The 19,448-nt window shown below is 41.6% G+C and overlaps 1 protein-coding gene across 3 annotated transcripts in view; it reads left to right on the forward strand.

Moving 5' to 3' along the window:
• pcdh11 (protocadherin 11) overlaps positions 1–19,448 on the forward strand; it is a 132,882-nt gene that overhangs the window by 16,511 nt on the left and 96,923 nt on the right. Inside the window, exon 4 of one of the 3 annotated variants that reach the window (XM_030062281.1) lies at positions 3,665–3,905. The exons of the other annotated variants lie outside the window; for them this stretch is intronic. Within the exon in view, the coding sequence (XP_029918141.1) occupies positions 3,665–3,748 (84 nt within the window). The 3' untranslated portion in view covers positions 3,749–3,905. Of the gene's footprint in view, positions 1–3,664; positions 3,906–19,448 lie in introns of those variants that run through there. 3 annotated transcript variants of the gene reach the window in all.

Consider the following 19,448-nt stretch of genomic DNA (forward strand, 5'->3'; position numbering starts at 1 on the left):
GAGCAGTAGTCCGTAAAAAAGCCTGCCAGGCCGACGTTTGCATTTAACCCACAAATGCTCTACTTTAATGACCCCAATTAATGCTATAAAAGCCAACTGTAGATACAGTGTCTCCTGCACATTCTCTAAATTAGCTCACATAGCACAGGTTAGAATGCTGTGGTGTCAAAACAACGCTGTCACTTTAGGTGCTATAGTGCGAGCATAAAGGTCACTGAAGTATGAAATCAGCCCGTTCCAAATAGTGTTGTAGAGTATGTACGTATGGATATGTGTGTTGCCATGGTGTCAAGCATCCAGATGATTTTGCTGGATGTTCCTGTTGTGTAAGCACATACACAGTAGACATTCAATATTTCCTCCTCCTTCTGTTTTTATACATTTGTTTTGTTGATGGGTCTGTCTTTGTTTTCTGTTTGTTTCCTTTCCTTTTTGTTGTTGTGCGGGATCGGTTGTTGCTGGATTGCATCTGCTTTCATTTTTGTTACTGTTTTGATCATAATTATCACAACTGTCATTCATCCAATTCTGGGTCAATTTCATGATATTGCATCAATAATTGATTTTGTTTGACGAGGTGCTTGCTTTTCTTTGTGCCGAGCCTCACATTGCACATGATTTTCAAATCTTTGGTTTACCTGGTTTGCTTTTATTATAATTTTTTTTTTCTTATTTGCTTCCCATACGCTCTCGTCTCAGGCGTCTTGCAGGGGTTAAAATCCCTCATGGCATAGTTTTTGTAAATGACTGTTTATCCAGTGAAGTATTGTGCTCAGGATAATATATTATGGAAACACCCACACAGAGTTGATAGTCATTCCCTTCATCCACCTTTTATTTGAAACCCTAGTTAAAAGCTATGCTCTGCCATGGTACATTATACATAAGCCTACTACATGCCCTTGGTACCAAAGAGCGTTTAATTCAGAATGTGTTTATACTACGCACTGACAAATTGTCAGGATGACTTTCCTCTGTTACCGCTTATGACTGCTCTGAAATATGTAGAAATATTCAGTCAGTGTTTTACAATTCTGAATCATCCTCCATCATGAATTTTATGCATAGTGGGTTTAAATTGATTTTCGCTTATGTTGCTGATCAGAGTGGATTTTTTTTGGTCCTGGAATAATTCAAACTTCAATGAATATATGATTAAGTAAACATTGTCTTAAATCTTTACACTTTGCTCTGCGAGGCCATAACTGCTTGTTTATTCCCTAGATTTACGTCCCTAGAAGAGGTCATTGATTGTGTATAAACTTGTCATATTTTGGTGATAGATCTTCTCAGAATATGAATATTAACAAGATAAATCAGGCCTTACTGGTTCTAGCCACCGACCATATCCTTAGTGATGTTAAGCAGATAATACATCTAAATTTCTCTGTCCCCTTGAGCAATTGATAAGTGATGCCTCCCTCTTTAGACATTAGATTTCCCACCAGTTTTAAGTGTGCTTATTTAAAGCCTGTGTCATGGAAAAAAAAAATATCATGAAGCCTTTCCTGATGAGAATCTGTGGCTGCAAAGGTTAATTAAATGCACTAAAGGGTTAATCACTCGTAATACAATATGATTAAAATCACTGTAATTAGGTTTCGAATGAGGCTGATAAGGAGAAAGAAAAAAGGCAGCCATCCTTTAAGATTATCAGGGATGCCACGTGCTATCCTTGGGTGAGTCACATCCCCAGGATTCAAGGCAATGTGACAATAGATGACCGGCAGCCTGTTTGTGGTGGCCCGATTATAATTCCTCTGTTTGATTCCATCTCTGTGCTCCTTTCAAATCTGCTTTCAACATAAGACTAAAGAGAACACTTAAAAACAGAGCTCCGTCAAAATGTCTGTCATTGTCGCTTTGATCTGAGGAGGTAAGAGAATAAAAACCTGAATATTTGAGCACTCTGGAATTCGCAAAGATCAGTTCAGGTGTGGCTGTTAAAACAAAAGCTGCATTTGCTCTGTCAGCATCAGCTATTCAATCTCTCTTGAGCCTAAACCTTTAATACCAAAAGTCCAAAAGCACAGATCATAGGCAGGTTGTCCTGTTTTCCTCATGAAAGTGACAGACGGCGGTTTAGTGCCTGTAGAGTGTTCTCTCATTGCCCACCCCGCCCCACCACCCACCACCAAACACTCCCACACACCTAAAGCAGCTGAAAATCAAGCAAAGACCAAAAAAAAAAGCCCACCCATGGAATAACAATGGGGAGAACGCACAGGAAGAGATGCTTACAGTTGAAGGTCACCAGCATGTTCGGAGGGGCTTTACAGATGTAGCTGCTAAAGAGAAAAGCTTGTCAAAATACTTTAGAGACTACATATTTGTGCCACCATATGGCTCCATTATACAGCGAGAGCACCATTTGCAAATGCAAACTCCCTCCCCTTTGCCTCCCTGCCTCCCTCTTCTCAGTTTTTTTTACGCATCTCATCATTTTCTTTCAACTCCCACCCCGTGATATTAGAGGTCAATCTCCCTCCAGTGATGAGGACCTCATGTCAGGGTATGCGCTTTAGCGGAGGCAGATCAAATGAGTACCACCCTGCCTGAGTGATCTCAGACAGCCCCATGAATATGCAGGGAAGATAAAGGCCAATACATTCTTTTGTTTGGCCCATATTTCTGGGGCCATGTTGCATGTAGGGTCGCTGGTTAAGTCAAACGGACGTCCCATGACTCAATTTAAGAGAAATTGTTATTAGCATTTTGGTAGTAGGCTACATGCACTACAATTTGGTATTAGACTCCTTAGAGCAGAACTGTTGTCAGAATGCTTTTACACTGCAATTTATGGTATCTTCTTAAAAAACGATCATAAGATAAATGCCTTGGACAAAAGACTGCAACAGTAAACTAAATCTGGGTAATATCGCCATTTATTTGTGTGTGTGAGGGTATGGGCTGTTCACACTTGCCACCCATGGTCCAATGACAAAGCGCGTGTGCTGACTCATGCTGATGTGCATAGCCAGGGGAAGAGACCATCCTGTTAAAAGGCTAACCAGGCTGTTTAATCAAATCTGATGCCCTGATGCCAGTCTCAAATCCTAGTGGCTGATGGTGGTATTTCTTATCTTTTTTTTTTTTTATTATTATTTATTTATTTTTTGTAAATCTGCCAAGTCATCGTATCTGTAATCACTGCGTACTGCTAATGTAAGCACCATTAAATCAGATTTTACCTGATTCAGATGCTGGCAGATGTGTTGCTAAGTTTCTGAAGGACAGCAAAATGTCAAATCTGTACATATCAGAGGACCCACTGGCAAGGGTCCGAAAGCGTGGGCCTAAATTGATCCAAATGGCTTTTTGAGGGGAAATGAAGAGTGCTGCACTAGTGTGGTGGGAGACAAAAAAAGGACAAATTCGGAGTGATAATTGGATAAGATTGCATGCTCTGATAAGTACAGGAAAAATGCACAAGCTTGTGACACCTGTAGCATTCTTCAAGGAAACCTGACAAGATAATGACTTGATTGCCAGCCGTGCCTTGAAGAATGCTTTTTTTTTTATCTTCTACAAGTCTACTCAGAGATTTTTTTATTCACTGTTCAGTGTAGCCTCACCGTGATAAGGCTGCAGCTTAGGGTGCTCAGAGCTCGATGATATTGTAACTACAATCTCCCTATATCTGTCTGTCTCTCTATATTTTCAGGAGACGGCACTGAAACCACCACACTATGGCACACTCTGTGGCACAGGTACAGCTCGCTCCCACAGGATTAAAATCAATCTCTAGCTCCTACTACCTAAAGAGAGAAAAAGGGAGAAAAGAGGGAGAGAGGGCAGAGGGAGGAAAGGAGGAAGGCGAGAACTGAAGAGGTGAAACAAGTACTTTACTGTCTCTACAGCCTCAAACCCCACCTCTTCGTACGAGCGGGAGAAAAAGATGAACTTGGAGGCGGGGCGGGGGGGGTTTGTGAGGGAGGGGAGGGGAGGGAGCGGGGGGGCAGAGAGAAAGATGAGACACATCTTGTTGCCTGCCTGAAACTTGACAAAGCTCCTCTTGTGAACCTGTTGGAAGTTTTGAAATGCTTTATTGAATCCTATGCTATTACTTACCTGTGTCAGTGAGGATGATGTGCTCTGAACCCTCCTCGGGAAAAAAAAAAAAAGAAAAAAAGTCCCACTCCAGTCCCCTTCAGCACCCACTCTGTAAAAATAGGTGACAAATGCAGTCAGTAGATCTGTAAAGTATGTTTATATGTATGTATGTATATTTATCACAGAGTTGATGGTGTTTATATTTATTGATTCCATTTTCTTTTTTTGCCTTGTTTTCAGAACTGCCTGGTGGCTATTTTATTTTCTTACTTTCTGTCTTTTGTATCATTTGACGTTGCTCTATCTGGGCTTACTCATGGAACTAGTGACTGATAATGTGTTGATGCTGCAAGCTCTACAGCCGGCAGGCCTACATCAGTATTGAGCCCAGGTCACAGTGTACCCTTTTTTTTTTTTGTCAACTATTGCCTCTTATTATTATTATTTTGTCCCACCTCTTGGATGCCACCGATAGCGTTGTTAGTGACGACTGTGGCTAACGTTACACTAATATGCATGGCCCCACAACGCGACCACATTTGTAGTGCTTTACAACTGTGATCTGATCGCCATGGTGTTATTACAGTGGGAGGAATGGTAGGACAAGTTTAATACTTTGAGCTAAGCCACAATCACAAGGGACTAAATGCTGGAGTTATAATCAAAAGCTGTTTATGTAGGGCAGATTTGAAGAGCGCTAAGCCTAACCTTTTGTGTGTCGCTCCTAAGTCGGAACTGATTTAACCTGGGAGATCCACATATTTAAAATGACTCCAGATGGAAAGAAAAAAATATATAATAATCATAATCCTCAGGCAGTTTTAATACGACTTGGTGAGCTTAAGCAAAAAATGACTTGTCTTTGTGCACTTATTCACACTGACACATTATTTATTCAAGTGAAATTTTCAGATGAGACGTACACTGAACACCAAAAGGACTAGGTAATCCAGGCTCCAGTTTGAAAAACAGCAATAAAAGTTCACATTTTGAAATAAAATCCACTACGGTGCACTTACTCCTTCGGCCTCGGTTCAGAGCATCATTTTGCCTCTACTGTATCTCTACACTTAGAATCATTATGGTATGTCCTGACTAGAATAATCTACAATACAACAGTACACTGGCTTGATGGGTTAGCAACATCGTTGTTCAGTAGTCCTTTTAATTGGTAAGCTAAAGACTGCTTTGATAGGTAAGGCCGACAAGGCACCTGCAGTACATAGATACAACCATGCAATTAAAATCATTTAAAATGGACATAGCCTGCGTAGTGAACATGAATTGTACACATGGACTGGAAAGGCAGCCATTCCCTCATGTAGTTAAATGGAATTAATTGTTGGGACTGGACTGGCAGCCTTTTTTCTCCATTTCGTTCCAGTCTTAATGTCATTGTTTTAGAGACTGTGTCTATTTTAAAGCTTTTAATTATATGTGTTACCTGCTTGTGAGGCCGGTGGTTGTATCGGAGGAGGTATATTCATGTAATTATGGTATCCAATGTATTCACTACTGCGTAGGAGCCACAGTATGAAATATACATAGCATCCTAGCACTGTGTAATGATTAGATTTGCCTGATCTTTGGGGAAAAGAACTAAAAAAAAAAAAAAAAAAAAAAAGACATACATGGGGGAGAGTTTTTATCCTTTTAAGGGAGACAGACAACCTCACTTTTATTCAATGTGAAGTACAATATGCACCTTACATGATCTTTGTAATTGACTTTGATTTGCCAGTGTGTGGAGAAAACTGTAAATGTTTTGTTTATGTATGTGTGCGCTTCTGAAATTTATTAAAGTCTTTTGCATTGTATTGCACATTTCGATGACTCTTCTTATTCATGGGGGGAAAAAACGGATTCGAGCACTCAGGATTGCTCACCCTGTGTCTTTCAGTCCTGTTCTGAGATCAATGTGTCTGGAGGGAGAGCACGAAGCCACTGCGGAGACAATGTTTAGGCTTCGAGTACAATTATTTGTTTTTTTCATATATAGTCATGCAGTAGCTTACAGTGCGGGTCAAACACAGACTGTGACCTTTAAAAGTATGTGTGGCTCTGCTGGTCTGGACACTCTTAATTGGCTCATCATTGCAGATGTAGAAATATTGCCCATACTTGCTTTCCCTCCTTTTTTGCCAAACATAGCACTTAACTAGGGGAAGTAACAATGAAATGGTTTCGATATACATCTCTCATTAGGAACAGATTACAGCTAAAAAGTTATGGAAATTTGGTGGGAGCACATCCTTTGAAGTTGCACAGACGGAACATGGCAGAGCAGAAGCTTTTTTCGGAACAGCACCATTTTTTTCCCCCTCCCTGCATTCCCTCTATGAGAGGTGATAATGATCATTTGATAATGATAACCCTGTTATTATGATGCACACAAACACACAATGAGGCTTACACATCAGCATCTCCACATCTGAGAGGAAGATTGATGCTAGAAATTACCGCAACTCTTAAACGATATTATACAGCTTTTTTTTTTTTTTTTTTTGCCCATTTGATCCAAAAATATGAACTTGAAAGGCTTAAAAACAAAGCTAGAGCAGAGACAACAGAAAATGTTTAATTGCTTATCAAAGTTACTTCACATTTCAAAACTAAGAGAGCTAATCATTCCCCTCGGGGGAAGTGTGTCCTTGGTGATTTGAGAAAATGGTGCACACTGGAGCAGAGCATTCTCGCATAGAGAGTGCACAAATGTCAGCTTTCTATTAATAGATTAATGTAAACCTGCTAAATGCTTCGTTCTCACTTAAAAGCCAAGTGAGCTTGGGTAGATCATAAAGTAGTTAGCATATCTCTTTGAGCTAGATAAATTAGGATTTGATTTTTCGTGTTATGCATCATTAGGTAATGACATGTTTTCAAATGCGCAAGAAATAAATAATAAACTGCCAACGATGCTGCAGCCTTAATGAGTCTTAACATTCATTGCATAAAGATAGAGAAGGCGATTAATGTATTTTTCATTTGCTTCAGAGTGCAAAGGCAAAGACGGGAGAGTGGCTGGAAAAGAAAAGGATTTAATGCAAGTGGGTAGTTGCAGGCCAGGTTTGTAACAGACCAGTGTCTTTGATGTGGTCCATTTCATTCTTGCTCCTTTGTTCCCACAGAAATGTGCCGTTGTTATGGACTTACTCTCTCAGCATGCGTTTGTGATTTTGGTCAGATCACATTAAGCGCATTTCCAGTGATTTTTATCATCTGCAAAATGACTTTTAAAGGTTGTCCCATGGTTGTATTACAGTATGTCACTGAGAGAAGCGTTTCCAGAGTTGCTTTCCTGACATATTGATTCATGATTTATGAGGATGTAGTATTTGATTTCATCTAACAGCCCAGGAAGCCAGTCATATATTGTAAGTTTGATTACACATAATGCAATGATATGTCTGCGGATGGAACAATATAGAGACGCCCATACACAGACCTCACACCAGCACTCATAGTACACTTTACTGAGCGGTGGTGGTGAGAGTAATCGTATGTTCTTCATTAAAAGATGTTTTCTATTTCTTTTTTTTTTTTTATACCAGTATGTACAGTGTGCCTCGAGGCTTCTTCAGGAAAGCATGGAAAATCCAGTAACTCTTGGATTTTCTGCTTCCATAATACAAAAGCACCAGACACAATGCACCACTGAAAGAATCTGCTATGTTAATCAAAAACCCAATATAAAGGCTGTCATTATATACAAAGCCAAGATGGATGGCCCGGTGACTTTCTGCAACCTTGAGAGCGCAATCACTGCAATCATTACCTTACTACTGATGTCAGTTTTCTTTTTCTGATAAGTGTAACATAATGCTAGATTGTAATCCTGCATGCATCTGGATAATATTGCAGAGAAGCTAGCAAAGATAGCAAAAACCCATTTTTCTTCACATTGCATTGATTTACAAGTCACCCGGCATGGTCTGCAGAGATCACATTATCATCTGCTGCAGGCTGGATCGAATGACAATACAACAAAACAGATTGTTTGAAATAATTAATTGCCAAAGTTGCCATCCCAGTCTAACTTTTGAAAGCCAGCGGAGAGATAAACTATGGGTGTCCTATGACTATCTCCTAAATTGTGTTTTTTTGGTTTTTTTTTTGTTTTGATCGTCTAATTAGTGCTAATATGATGACTCAATTACACCATCGCACAAACTTCCACACTGGGTTTGGGAAGCCTGTAGTCTGTATGTTTTTTTTTTTCTTTGCTTTCTATTCACATCCTTTATAAGTTTGACTAAGATGCTTTTTGGCAATGACTCACGTCATCACATGATTTTCACAGTTTGTAAATCTTTTCAGAGGTGGGATGTGATGTACTCAGGCGCCTTGGAGTTGAATCAATTTGCGGTAGCGCACTCCCACTAAAACTGTCTCTCTCGTTTCCCTACTGTTCATGAAGCATTTATTGTTAAAGGTGTCCATGGGGAGGTGCAGGTGAATTAGCTAAGCAGCAAGCGTGTCCAGGGTATGATGTGCCGGTACCTTGAAGCGATTCTGACTGTCTAAGCAGGGGCTATTTATGCATGTGCTGTGCAATGGTGCAGGAAACAAGAAGATGCTGTCTTGCTGTTGCACTCCACTCAAGGCAACACTCCATACAATTGCTGCCAAATCTCTGCCAAACTGAATAATTCAATCGTCCCCCATAGCTGCGGTGGTCCAGCTACCTTTGTGTGTGCAACAATCAAATCAGTGTGGAAGCCCGCCGAGTGGTTCTTTCTGAGACACTGAGTAGCTCTACAGCCCGGAGATTGTTTTCATTGAACACAATTCTGTTGATTAAACGAGGTGTGACTGTGGAGCAGGGATCTGAGGAACATCGATTGCTTGTACAATTGTTTGTTCCTTGTTAAAAGCATGATCTAAAAGTAGTTGGTGATAGTGTGCAAAGAACATATGGTTTATTGCTGTGCTGGAAAGATAGTTTGGTCAACCTGAAATGTGTTTTTCCCCATTTCTATCCACAAAAAAAAAAAAAAAAAAAAAAAAAAGGTAGAGAAATCCTCCATGAAGTCTTGTGTAGGATTAATAATGGTTTGACTTCCATACATGCAGAGTGTTCAGAAATGTATTTGCCAGTTCTTTAGTGTGTTTCTGTCAGAGCTTGATTGTTTTGCAAAAGTCATGTTCCAGTTGTTGAGGTGGGGATAAGTGAGCTTTACATGCATTCTTTAGGAGACCCTTCCCTCCATTTTTGTTTCCCCACCCCACCCATTCTGCATCAGTCAAAAGGGCTCAACATTGGTTTCCCATGTAGGTTTAACACTAATCTCCCCGGAACACAAAAACAGGAAAGAGGAGGCAAAATCTAATTTCAGAAGTTTGTCTTTTTTGTGTGTGTGAATGGTTTTTTTTTTTTTTTTTTTTGTGTGAGTGTGTGGCAAATATCAAGTGCCAGGTCAGTGCTACTGCATCTATATTCTGTAGCCATCGGTGACCAAGATACAGCAGCACAGAGGTTGTTTGCATTGAAATTCGCCTCTCATTTTACCCTCTTTGAAGCATACAGTGGAAAACCTGTCCAGCAATCTATCATGCTGTGGAGGCTAATAAAGGCGGTTTTCAAACCCAGCCACGTCCCACTGTGGGTCATTGTTCAACACCATGCGACACTGTCAATGTAGTCCTGTAAAGCAGAGGGCCATTTCTGAAGTGTGTCTGAGCTGTGCCGGTATCTAAATAGGTTTCTACCATTCAAATGAAGACATTTAAACACCATTGACATCATGGTAAATTCTGCAGTTCAACATGTAAACCTTTCATTCAGCCATGCTAACAACTATGCATCGCAAACCAGCTATTCCTGCGAGGGCTGAGGACTTCCATGAAAAGTGACCAGCTGAAGCCAGCAGCACGCAAGGATGCAGTCTTTGCATGTTTGCAAGCAGAAGGTAGCCAGACTAAAGGGCAGCAACTTAAGGCATTGTCCAAGGAGGGACTAGTCTGTGGCCTCCTTAATCCTGGTAATCCTGGTACAGCATTCTTGATTTGTTTTTGTAAAAGAGATTGGGAGACGATAAGATGCCCATCCCCTGCTTAGAATAGCTGATAATCTGGTTTCCAAGGACTCAGGGGGTATTTAGCCTGCCTTAACATTTACCCAAGCAGATGGCGCTGGCGGAGGCAGGCACAACCTTAGCTTCTTCAACTCACCCTCCCTCCCTCCCTCCTGCTTTAGAAAAAAAGAACAGTGGGATGATAATCAATGTTGTTTATTTTGCTGCTTGACTCTTTAAGTACTTTCAGCCAGATTATAGGCTTTTCCAGGGGATAATCGGGAGGCCGCAGACAATTGCCTTTTTCCATCCTGACAGTATCCCCCCACGAATGCGTAAAGAAGGCGATTTAGAGTGGATGCCAGCTCTTAATTCCTGATTAGTCCCGTAGCAAACCCCGTTAAAATTAACCGGACAGTGTGCTAATCACTGCGTTTCAGACACCCCCTGCTCCATGGCGCAATGGACATACCATATCCAGCCGTGAGAAGCCAGACCCGTGAGTGATATCTCATAAGTACTCGCTTTCGAATCTGCCCATTCCTCAATGTGTTGACACACACTGTGGACCCAGAAATCTACTCAAGGGTAATTGTAACACTTCAGGACTGAGCAGTGACTGTGCTGACCTCCTTTGGCTACACACAGAGGCAAGCCGGCTCTCATCTATGCTGTAAAGTTGTCATGCAAAAACCCTACTTGGTTCCTCTTCAATTACACAGGGTTCTGGCCTTCTCGTAACTCACAATAGGTGTCAAAACACTCTCATCCGCTGTAGCTGAATGCATATCATTTCACTACAAGATGCAGCATTATGTCTTTCTTGGAACTGTGGAAATGCAATACCTCTGATTACATGCAGCATGTAAGCATGACTGCATATAAGCCATTAAGTCGTTTATATTCGTTTCCTAAGCCCACCTCTCTAACCTTATGCCTCTGGCAATCTTCTCAGCCAGGACTGGACGCCCGCAACAAAGGCATTTGTCTAATGAGATCAGTCCATTGACTAATTAGAGCTACAAACGACATGAGTGGGATGACTGTGGAAAGCTTTGCGTGCACTTGGAGAACCATTTTGCCAACACATTTTGATGTTTTCATATCTTTGTCTATGCAGGTGTACTATAACAGGATATTGTAGCTGTCAGAATCAATCTCGGGCAGGAACACAAAGACGAGCAGAGGCTCCAAATCCGGCCCCCTCAAATATATACACACCGCGGAGATAATTCATGGACATGTGAAAACATGGTAATTTTCTTATTGTGCTCTCACTTCATCCGGTGACAAGCAATTGGATTCAAAGAGAATGCTTGAAAAGACATCTGAGGAAAACATTTGAGCGAAATGTGAATATCTGATTACTTTCAAAGCAATTACAATGAGACCCACAAATGCTGTACATTCTCGTTGCAACAATTATTTGTTGCTTGATGTCTTTGTGTCGTACTTTTTTTGATAACTGCGGCAATTAGATTGTTCTCCTCATCAGTCCGTGCTGCTGAAATGATTTTCCATTGTGAATGTATGTCATGTGCTTATGTTGCACATAACATGGAGATAACAGGGTCATTAGCACTGAGTAATAGAAGGTGAATCACAGAAAAGGTAATGCCTATCTGTGGTAAACGCATCTTAGAGTGAATTGTAATGGCTCAGATTGCTGACTGCTCCAGTGGCACGAAAATGTTGGCTCATATAGTGGAGGCCACGGCATTAGCTTGCACAGCAAACACAAGCCTAAATCATTAAGCTTTTAACAAGGTTATGTGATCATGGCTTTTTGCATTAGAAGCAGCTCTAGTTTCTGCATAATTTTACTTGCATTGCATGTTGCTATTGTTCCAGGTAACAATATAAAATCTAAAACAGAATAATACTTCACTGACCTTTATCTGTGGGATCGGCTGTGTCTCTGAGATAACATTCCACAATAAAGTGCGTGACCACCAAAAGCCTGAAATATGAAAAGCATAATCAGGGATAGTGTGAGGAGTCTTCTTAAATAATGCGTGTGATATTCACTGGTGATCATAAAGAATTTATGCACGTGCAAGCTCCAAAAAGAGCAGCAACCCGTTCCCAAGCCCAGTCAGACAGATTATTACATGTCATTTTGACAGTCTTTTGTTACAGTGGTTTGTGTTGCTTGGCTGGTCAGACGGTCATTATGAAGTGATATGTATTCACCTCATGCAGTGCTATGAATTTTGAGGGGAATTGGTAGTTTTCACACACCCCTTGAGACTCCCCTTTTTACACCTCTTTGTCATTACACCTTGGTTATGATAGTAACTTTTCAAAGTCTAAGTAGAGAGCTATAAAACAGAACTGGCCTCATTTACAGTTTGTCCTAGCAGAATTTTGCACCTTCCCTTCCACGTTTTGCACCTTGACTGGAACTTTAGAGACAAGAAGCCGTCACCTTTCACAACCGTTTTCCTTTGAAGTCTCACTTTCCGATAAGCAAATTTGCAGCCAATCCACTGTGATTAAAATAGAAGGATCAGGACACTTCAATCCCATCTCCCCTTAACCATCTTGTTTTCTGTTTGAGAAATTACTTAAAGAGTTCATTTACGTGGACTACAATTTCCAGGAAACTGTGGTTCTCTCCAAATCGTTTTTTTGCCTCTGCTTCTGTTTTGCAGTGATTGGAATTGCTTAATGCTTTTTTTTCCCCCCTTTTCTCCAAGAATGCGAGAGAGAAAGGGCTGAGTATCTGAGGAAATCGTGCATTTGTTACAGACAAATTCACTGCATATATTACCTACCTTGCACACATATAGGCAGGCGCTGGTCGTGGAGGAGCGCACATGTGTTCAGGCCCGGAGGAAATGGACAACACTTCAGTGAATTGTGTCGACCTTATTGTATTGTGCGGATGATTGTGTTCTGCTCCCAGAGATAATGACTGTGCCCTACTTTGACTTTGAGGCAGTGACCTGAAATAAGGCACACAAGTGAAATCGGAGCCTGGATGAACCTGGAAGTGATTAAGGTCACCCAGACACACCACATTTGTTTGACCCCCTCCCCACCCCAGCGGTGACTCACATCGACCGATGTCTGCAAATCCTTGGGGAGTCTTTTGTGGGATTCCTCCTCAATGCAAACACCGACCATTGACAATATGTTTGGGGAGAGTGTCAGGATGATTAAATACCACTGGCAAGAACAGCCCCTTAATTTTAATGTACCTTATTGTCCCAGAATGTGGAAGAAAACGTGTTTTTCCCTCCTTGCATGACATGAGGTCTTTACATTCCTGGTTACCAATCATAGCTCACACCCACAAACAACCAAGTGAATTTCCTCCAATACATCATCTTCCTCTGAATAATACAATTCTTGTGGACACATGGCAGAAGACGAGTTTGGTGCTTCAGTTTTCTTCATTTATTTTAGACCGGACAGCAACATGTACTTTGTAATCAATGCATGAGCCACAGCATGCTTGTACTCGTGTGTCGAATATTGCTATGCACTATCAATGCTGATGCATTCAGTGCTGACTGCACAAAGCGAAAGTCACTGAGGTCACAAACAGTTCAATGGCAGGTATCAATGGAAGCACACAGCAATGCGGTGCAATGACAGCGGGTCAACACAATCAGATGAATATTGAATTATGAATGACTATAGACTGTGCAGATAGGCACGAGTATGTATGAACACATGGAGTGCAGAGGAAAAAAATATCAAGTGAATCAAGCTGAGTGCATCAGAGAGAAGAAGACGCTCAACCAAAGCCTGACATTCTTCTCGAATTAAGCTCCATTCTGCTCTGTGATATATTATTTAGCGCCGTGACTGAAACGCCCGGGTTTCTCAGCCCAGGTCTCATTGACATGATGCATACTGCCTTTATGCTCGGGGAAAACATGGATAACATGAGATCATGTCTGCCTCTGGAGGGTGGGATACACTGAGTGGTTCTCCGGCTTGTTTTTGTGTCTTGCTACTCTGCTGGGGATCAGTACACAACTCCTTGCCACAGCCTTAACGTTCAGATAAAAATGACTCTTCCTCTGGTGTGCATGTAAATCAGAGTGGGGGATATAATGAAATAATGAAGTGCGCTTCTGCTTTTTTCCAAGAGAGACCAGTGGGACCCACTATTTTTAGACACAACAAAGAGATTGCCAGGGGTGTCCAGTCTCTCTGGTAAAGTTCTGGAGTTTTATCCACTCGTCAATGTACAACCACTTGTCTTAGTGCTTAGACTCAAGCTGGGAAGAAATAGAGGCCACGTGTTTCCCTGCTGACATCGTCAGCCTGGGTCTCTGTAGGATCCAGAGGATGGATGGCTCCATGTTTGGCCATTCTTTGTGCTGTAATAGATGATGGACATCCTATAAGCTCAACAGAGTTGATTTTGCTCCATACATGGTCACCCTGTAAGATGACCCTCCCTGCCAGCGATAAATGCTTTGTCACTCAGACAAATGTGGCAGATGAATACTCAGCATGATACCAGGGTATTTGTCATGTGGTGTTCTCTTTCTAATGGGTTTACTGCTGAGGATCCAGGTCAGAGAAGGACAGAGTGCTCCACACCAGAAGAACAGAGTCTTAAGAGGGATCACAAGACAGACCCTAACCTCTTAACCTCATAGATACCTAAGCCTTATCGTTAATCTTATTCTCATCCTGCCCTTAACTTTAACTCCTACCAAATCTTATCTCTGTTGTCCTTGATGCTCTCTTAAAATCCTGCTAAGGCTGCTGTTTTACTGGACCTGCAATTGAGACACAAGTTCTTCTGATACGTTTTATGACAGAGGACAATTTCACTATTGATTTATTCAGCTAAAAGTCTGAAAGAGATGAATCCCCACAAGTTAGCATAATGCCAGTATCTCCCATATACTTGATGCAACATTTGACCTTGAAAATGTGAATTTGCAGATGCAATGCAAAGTTGGATTTTTTCTTCGCACGAAGAGGGCGCAGTAATGCCGCTGTGTTTGCCTACTGGAGATAACACTTGCCTCAGAGGTCATTTGAATGACTTATATAATGTGGGTCATGTGGTCATAGGTTCAGATGCACTGGGCATCCAACTTCCTAGCAAGTGAGATATTCCCTCTCTGGCAGTTTTTTATTATACTGACTGGTTGGATGCTTATGCATGGGCGATCACTCTGGAGACTATTTCCTGACGGCGGGGCCACACATATGGGACATGGTGATAACGCAAGGGCCTACCTGTACACATCAGGGTGGTTTAGTGTGAAATGTCTGTTATCCTTCCATAAGATGCCTCATGAATAAATGACTTTATGTTACAGAGATGGAAACCCCTAAATGTATCCTTACCATTCAGTATTAGGATGCCTCCAAAACTAACTGTCCTTGACTACTTAAAAGAGAAAACATAAAAGGCAGTGCATGTCAAGACACACATTCCGCAGCAAAGTGAAGATTCTTGCCTCTTATCTGTTTGATTTTGCACTTAGGGATTTTTTCTTCATCTTCTCTCTTCAAACGTCAAGTGCCAAAGTCATTTACATGTGCTAGGGGCGACCAGAGTTAAAACAAAGACATGCAACTTAGCACTGTCTAGAGGCAGTCTGTGAAGAAAATGAGGAAATTGTAAGGGCTGGGTAAAATAAGGCAACAGAGGGTGAGTAAAAAGGAAAGGGGGAAGAGGAGGAGGAGCAGAAGGAGGAGGAAAATGAAGAGGGTGGGGGTGGGGATGGGGGGGTGTGAGACCACTGAAACACAGAGAGGGTAATTCAATTTGACTAAGACTCTCTGTCGCTTCATACAACTGGGGGATTGGCCTAACCACCGAATGAATTAAAATTCATGAACTATTGAAGAGTAAGCTGCCGGTAGAAAGTGGTGAGCATGATACAGTTTTAAAGCAGGATATTATTTTTTTGTAATTATAAATAAATGAAGCTATTAGTTTACCTTAAATTAAAAGCAGAAGGTTTCCATAGAGATATCTGATCCCATGTGTAACTCATTTAAGACTGATTTGGGCCCCTATTGAGTTGGCAGGCAAACTGAAATTAGGGTACCAGGATGTCTGAACGGTGTAGTATTGTCTAAATCCTGCTGGCTCCATGCCTTTAGTCGAGCTCGGAAGCATAGCAGAAGTATCCAAAATGAATCTGCAAGGTAACATTAGGCAACAATTAAAAAAAAAAAAAAAAAGAAAAGAAAAAGACAAACCGCTTGCATTCTAAAGTTTCCTCGCTCAGATTTGTAATCTCATAAAGATTCATGATGTGAAGTCTGTGCAGGATGCTGGCATAGGAAGAACGCACGCAGCACATTGTTCATAATGCTTCCCAGACCCCAAGAATCAAAAGAAAATCCAGTGTTTGACTTTCATCCATCCACAATATAAATAACTAATTTATCAATTGTGCTTAAAGAGGCATACAATGGGCAGAACAGAGAACATTGTGTAGCTGGGATAATCCCTTAGAAGATTTATCCTGACGTTGCCTTGAGGGGAATAGTGGGAGCAAGAAGCAGATCCCATCCCCTCCCTCTCTGTCTCTTGCCTCTCTCTCTCTTTCTGTCTCTCTCTCTCTTTCTGTCTCTCTCTCTCTCTCTCTCACTTTCTCTCGATGCATAGTTATTATCGCAGCTCCCGATCAGCCCTGTTTAGTTATATTGCATTGTGTTCTTTGATATTCCAGTTAATCCGTCAAGTGAAAAGATTTAACCCAAGATTACAGTGATTCAATGAACTTTCAATGATACACTACTCATGTCTGTAGCCCTAAGGCAATTAGATGATGCATGTTATGTGTATTTTTTTTTTTAACGTCGCTTGATGTGTGTTTCAGTGTGTGTTACGTGCAATAAGGTGTGTTTTCATCCCCTGTGTGGGCGACTTTGATTGTTACAGTGAGCATTATAGTGTGAACAGTGCCATCATTGGCCTGACAGCCCCACAGCTTCCCTCAAGCTACTCAGGAGCAACTGTAGGCGGTTTGCATGAACTCAACATGAATGACAAAACATAGACCTGGATTCAACTCCTTCCTGAATATACAAGTCATACCCTCGGCGCTCAAAGATTTCCATGAATTCTGTATGGGATTGTTGCCTAGTCACGATGGTTTGATCAAGAGTGTATACGGTTGCACCAAGACATGTTTGCTTTAATGTTGTTTAAAGTAAAAAACTAAACCTATATGCCAACTGTGGAGGAAAAAATAGATCCAAGACACCTGATTCCCAGTTTAGATGGAATAGAACCATAATTGCAGGTTCAGTATGTCCTGAGCCAAATAGCAGTTGGACCACCAAGCCATGAGTGGATTAGTTTTTTTTCTGTGGCCCGGGTAGTGAACCTGGTGACTTGATCTATAGGCAGACGTCCAACAAACAGACCACAGAAGTGTAATTGCGCTTTCGGACTGCGTAAGCCCGCCATGTGCATCCACTGTGCATGTTTTAGCTGGAGGTGAGGCAGGTTGCCGGGTAACAAAACAAACAACCGCGCATAGATTTGCACAATATCTGTTTTTGGTTTATGAATTCCATCAAACGGGAGGGGGGCGGGGGGCTCCTCTATATGCGCAATCATTTGAGCCAATCACAAACACAAAAGCTTTTTCAATCTGGCTCCTTGAGTGCTGTCGCCGGTTATTACAGTGTGTGCTGTTTAGCAAAAGTGCATTTGCAGTTTGAAGAGCATCCCAAGATATTAGTGGCATCTAATTGCATTACCTGGAGGAGACTGATGGCGCCAGTTAAAATGGCTGGCCCCAGTTCAGGCTGTGTTCAAGACAAGTGCCTCTTTACAGGTTATACGTCATGTTTCTGACTGGAATCTTTTGTCGACTAAGTGATTTTCTGACAGCTTTAAGCCTCCGCTCTTGCGCAGCCACGGCCCACCTCCCCAAAAGCAACGTTTCCCCAAGCAATCATACATCTTGCCATTAATCCACTTCCACCCCGGTGAAATTACAACACGGACAGACTGATAATGGCAGCTAACACAGCCGATATTTTCATTGCACAAGTCAAATGCTTCCTAATTAGCTTGTCCTGAATTCATGTATTCATGCCTGTTTACCTAGCAACAGTGTAAAACATCTCAGCAGCACAATCCATATTCAAGCCGGCCAGCTGCGAGGCTTACTGCAGGACTTGTCTATTTAAACACCGAAAAACTCAAATCCATACCAAATAACCACTGATCAAATCTTACCATCTCTGTAATGATCCATTACACTGTTATTGTTTTCCGCATACTAATCTCCACATATTTCATCTACTCAGAGAGGCCAAAAAAACAAACTGCATTAAAACAGATCCGTTTCCATAGGAATAAAAGAAGTCATTTCTTGTCCATCACAAGATCATTTTCTGAAAGCCACGGGCAAATCTTAATGATTGAGAAGACAATAAGGTGAAAACTGCCAAGTGGCCCTCTCAGGATACCTCTGTAGCACCTTCTGTCTTCCGCCTCTAGATTTAGTGAGGACTGGAGGGGGCTTTTACCTCACAGTCCTCATGTAGTCCAGTGGGACTCTAGCCTTGGGAATAGCATGCCAGTTTTATTGAGCAGGGAGTGGCAGTGGAGAGAGACGAGGGCCCTCAGAGACTCCGGGATGTTTTCCATATTAAACTGCAGAGAGAAAAAAAAAGAGCTTAAGATCTCACCGGTGAGATGGCATTCATTTTCTCCATCAAAATGCTAGTTAAAAATAGTGTTATAATAGAGCTGCTGTCATTTATCTATTACTGTTGTATCTCTGAGTTGGCCGCACAGATTCCTCCTTTGTCGTCACCCCCCCTCCTGTCATCGCTCTCACCCTCGTCCACCCCCCAACAAGCGCCTCATCCCTCTCTTCACTCCCCTCCCCCCACGCTCCTTTCCTTTCCTGTCTCACTAATTCCCCATCCTTTAACCCCCAACTTTTTTTTTCTGCCTCGCTTCCTGCAGAGAGTGAAACGTCCGCGGGCATTTGTAGTCACATTAATATGACCAAAAGACACAGGGTAATAAATTGTTTTCTTTCTCCCAAATGAGCCACAAGAAGTGGTGATTAAAAAAAAAAAAAAAAAAAAAAAAAAAAAAAAAAAAAAACAAGCACCACTTCTCCGTTGTTTCCCACTTTTGCTGCGTGAAGTGGGAAAAAAAAAAGATGTGTTTGAAGTTCAGATTAGTCTTTGGGGAGTCCCACCTATCGGGACTGTTAACCTTTAGCCATTCAGCTATAAAGCAAGTGAGTTCCATTAAAATACATAATGCATGAAGTGCCGAGATTGCATGCCATTGATCAGCACTTGAATAAATTGAGTTGAAATCCTATTAACATAACCAGTTACACATAAAGTGAGATGAATAAAGTGCAATATAACACCTGCAAAAATTAGCCGCCATCAGCCATGGTTTTG

The sequence above is a fragment of the Myripristis murdjan genome, chromosome 10 (genome assembly GCF_902150065.1).
Source record: "Myripristis murdjan chromosome 10, fMyrMur1.1, whole genome shotgun sequence".
NCBI lineage: Eukaryota > Metazoa > Chordata > Actinopteri > Holocentriformes > Holocentridae > Myripristis > Myripristis murdjan.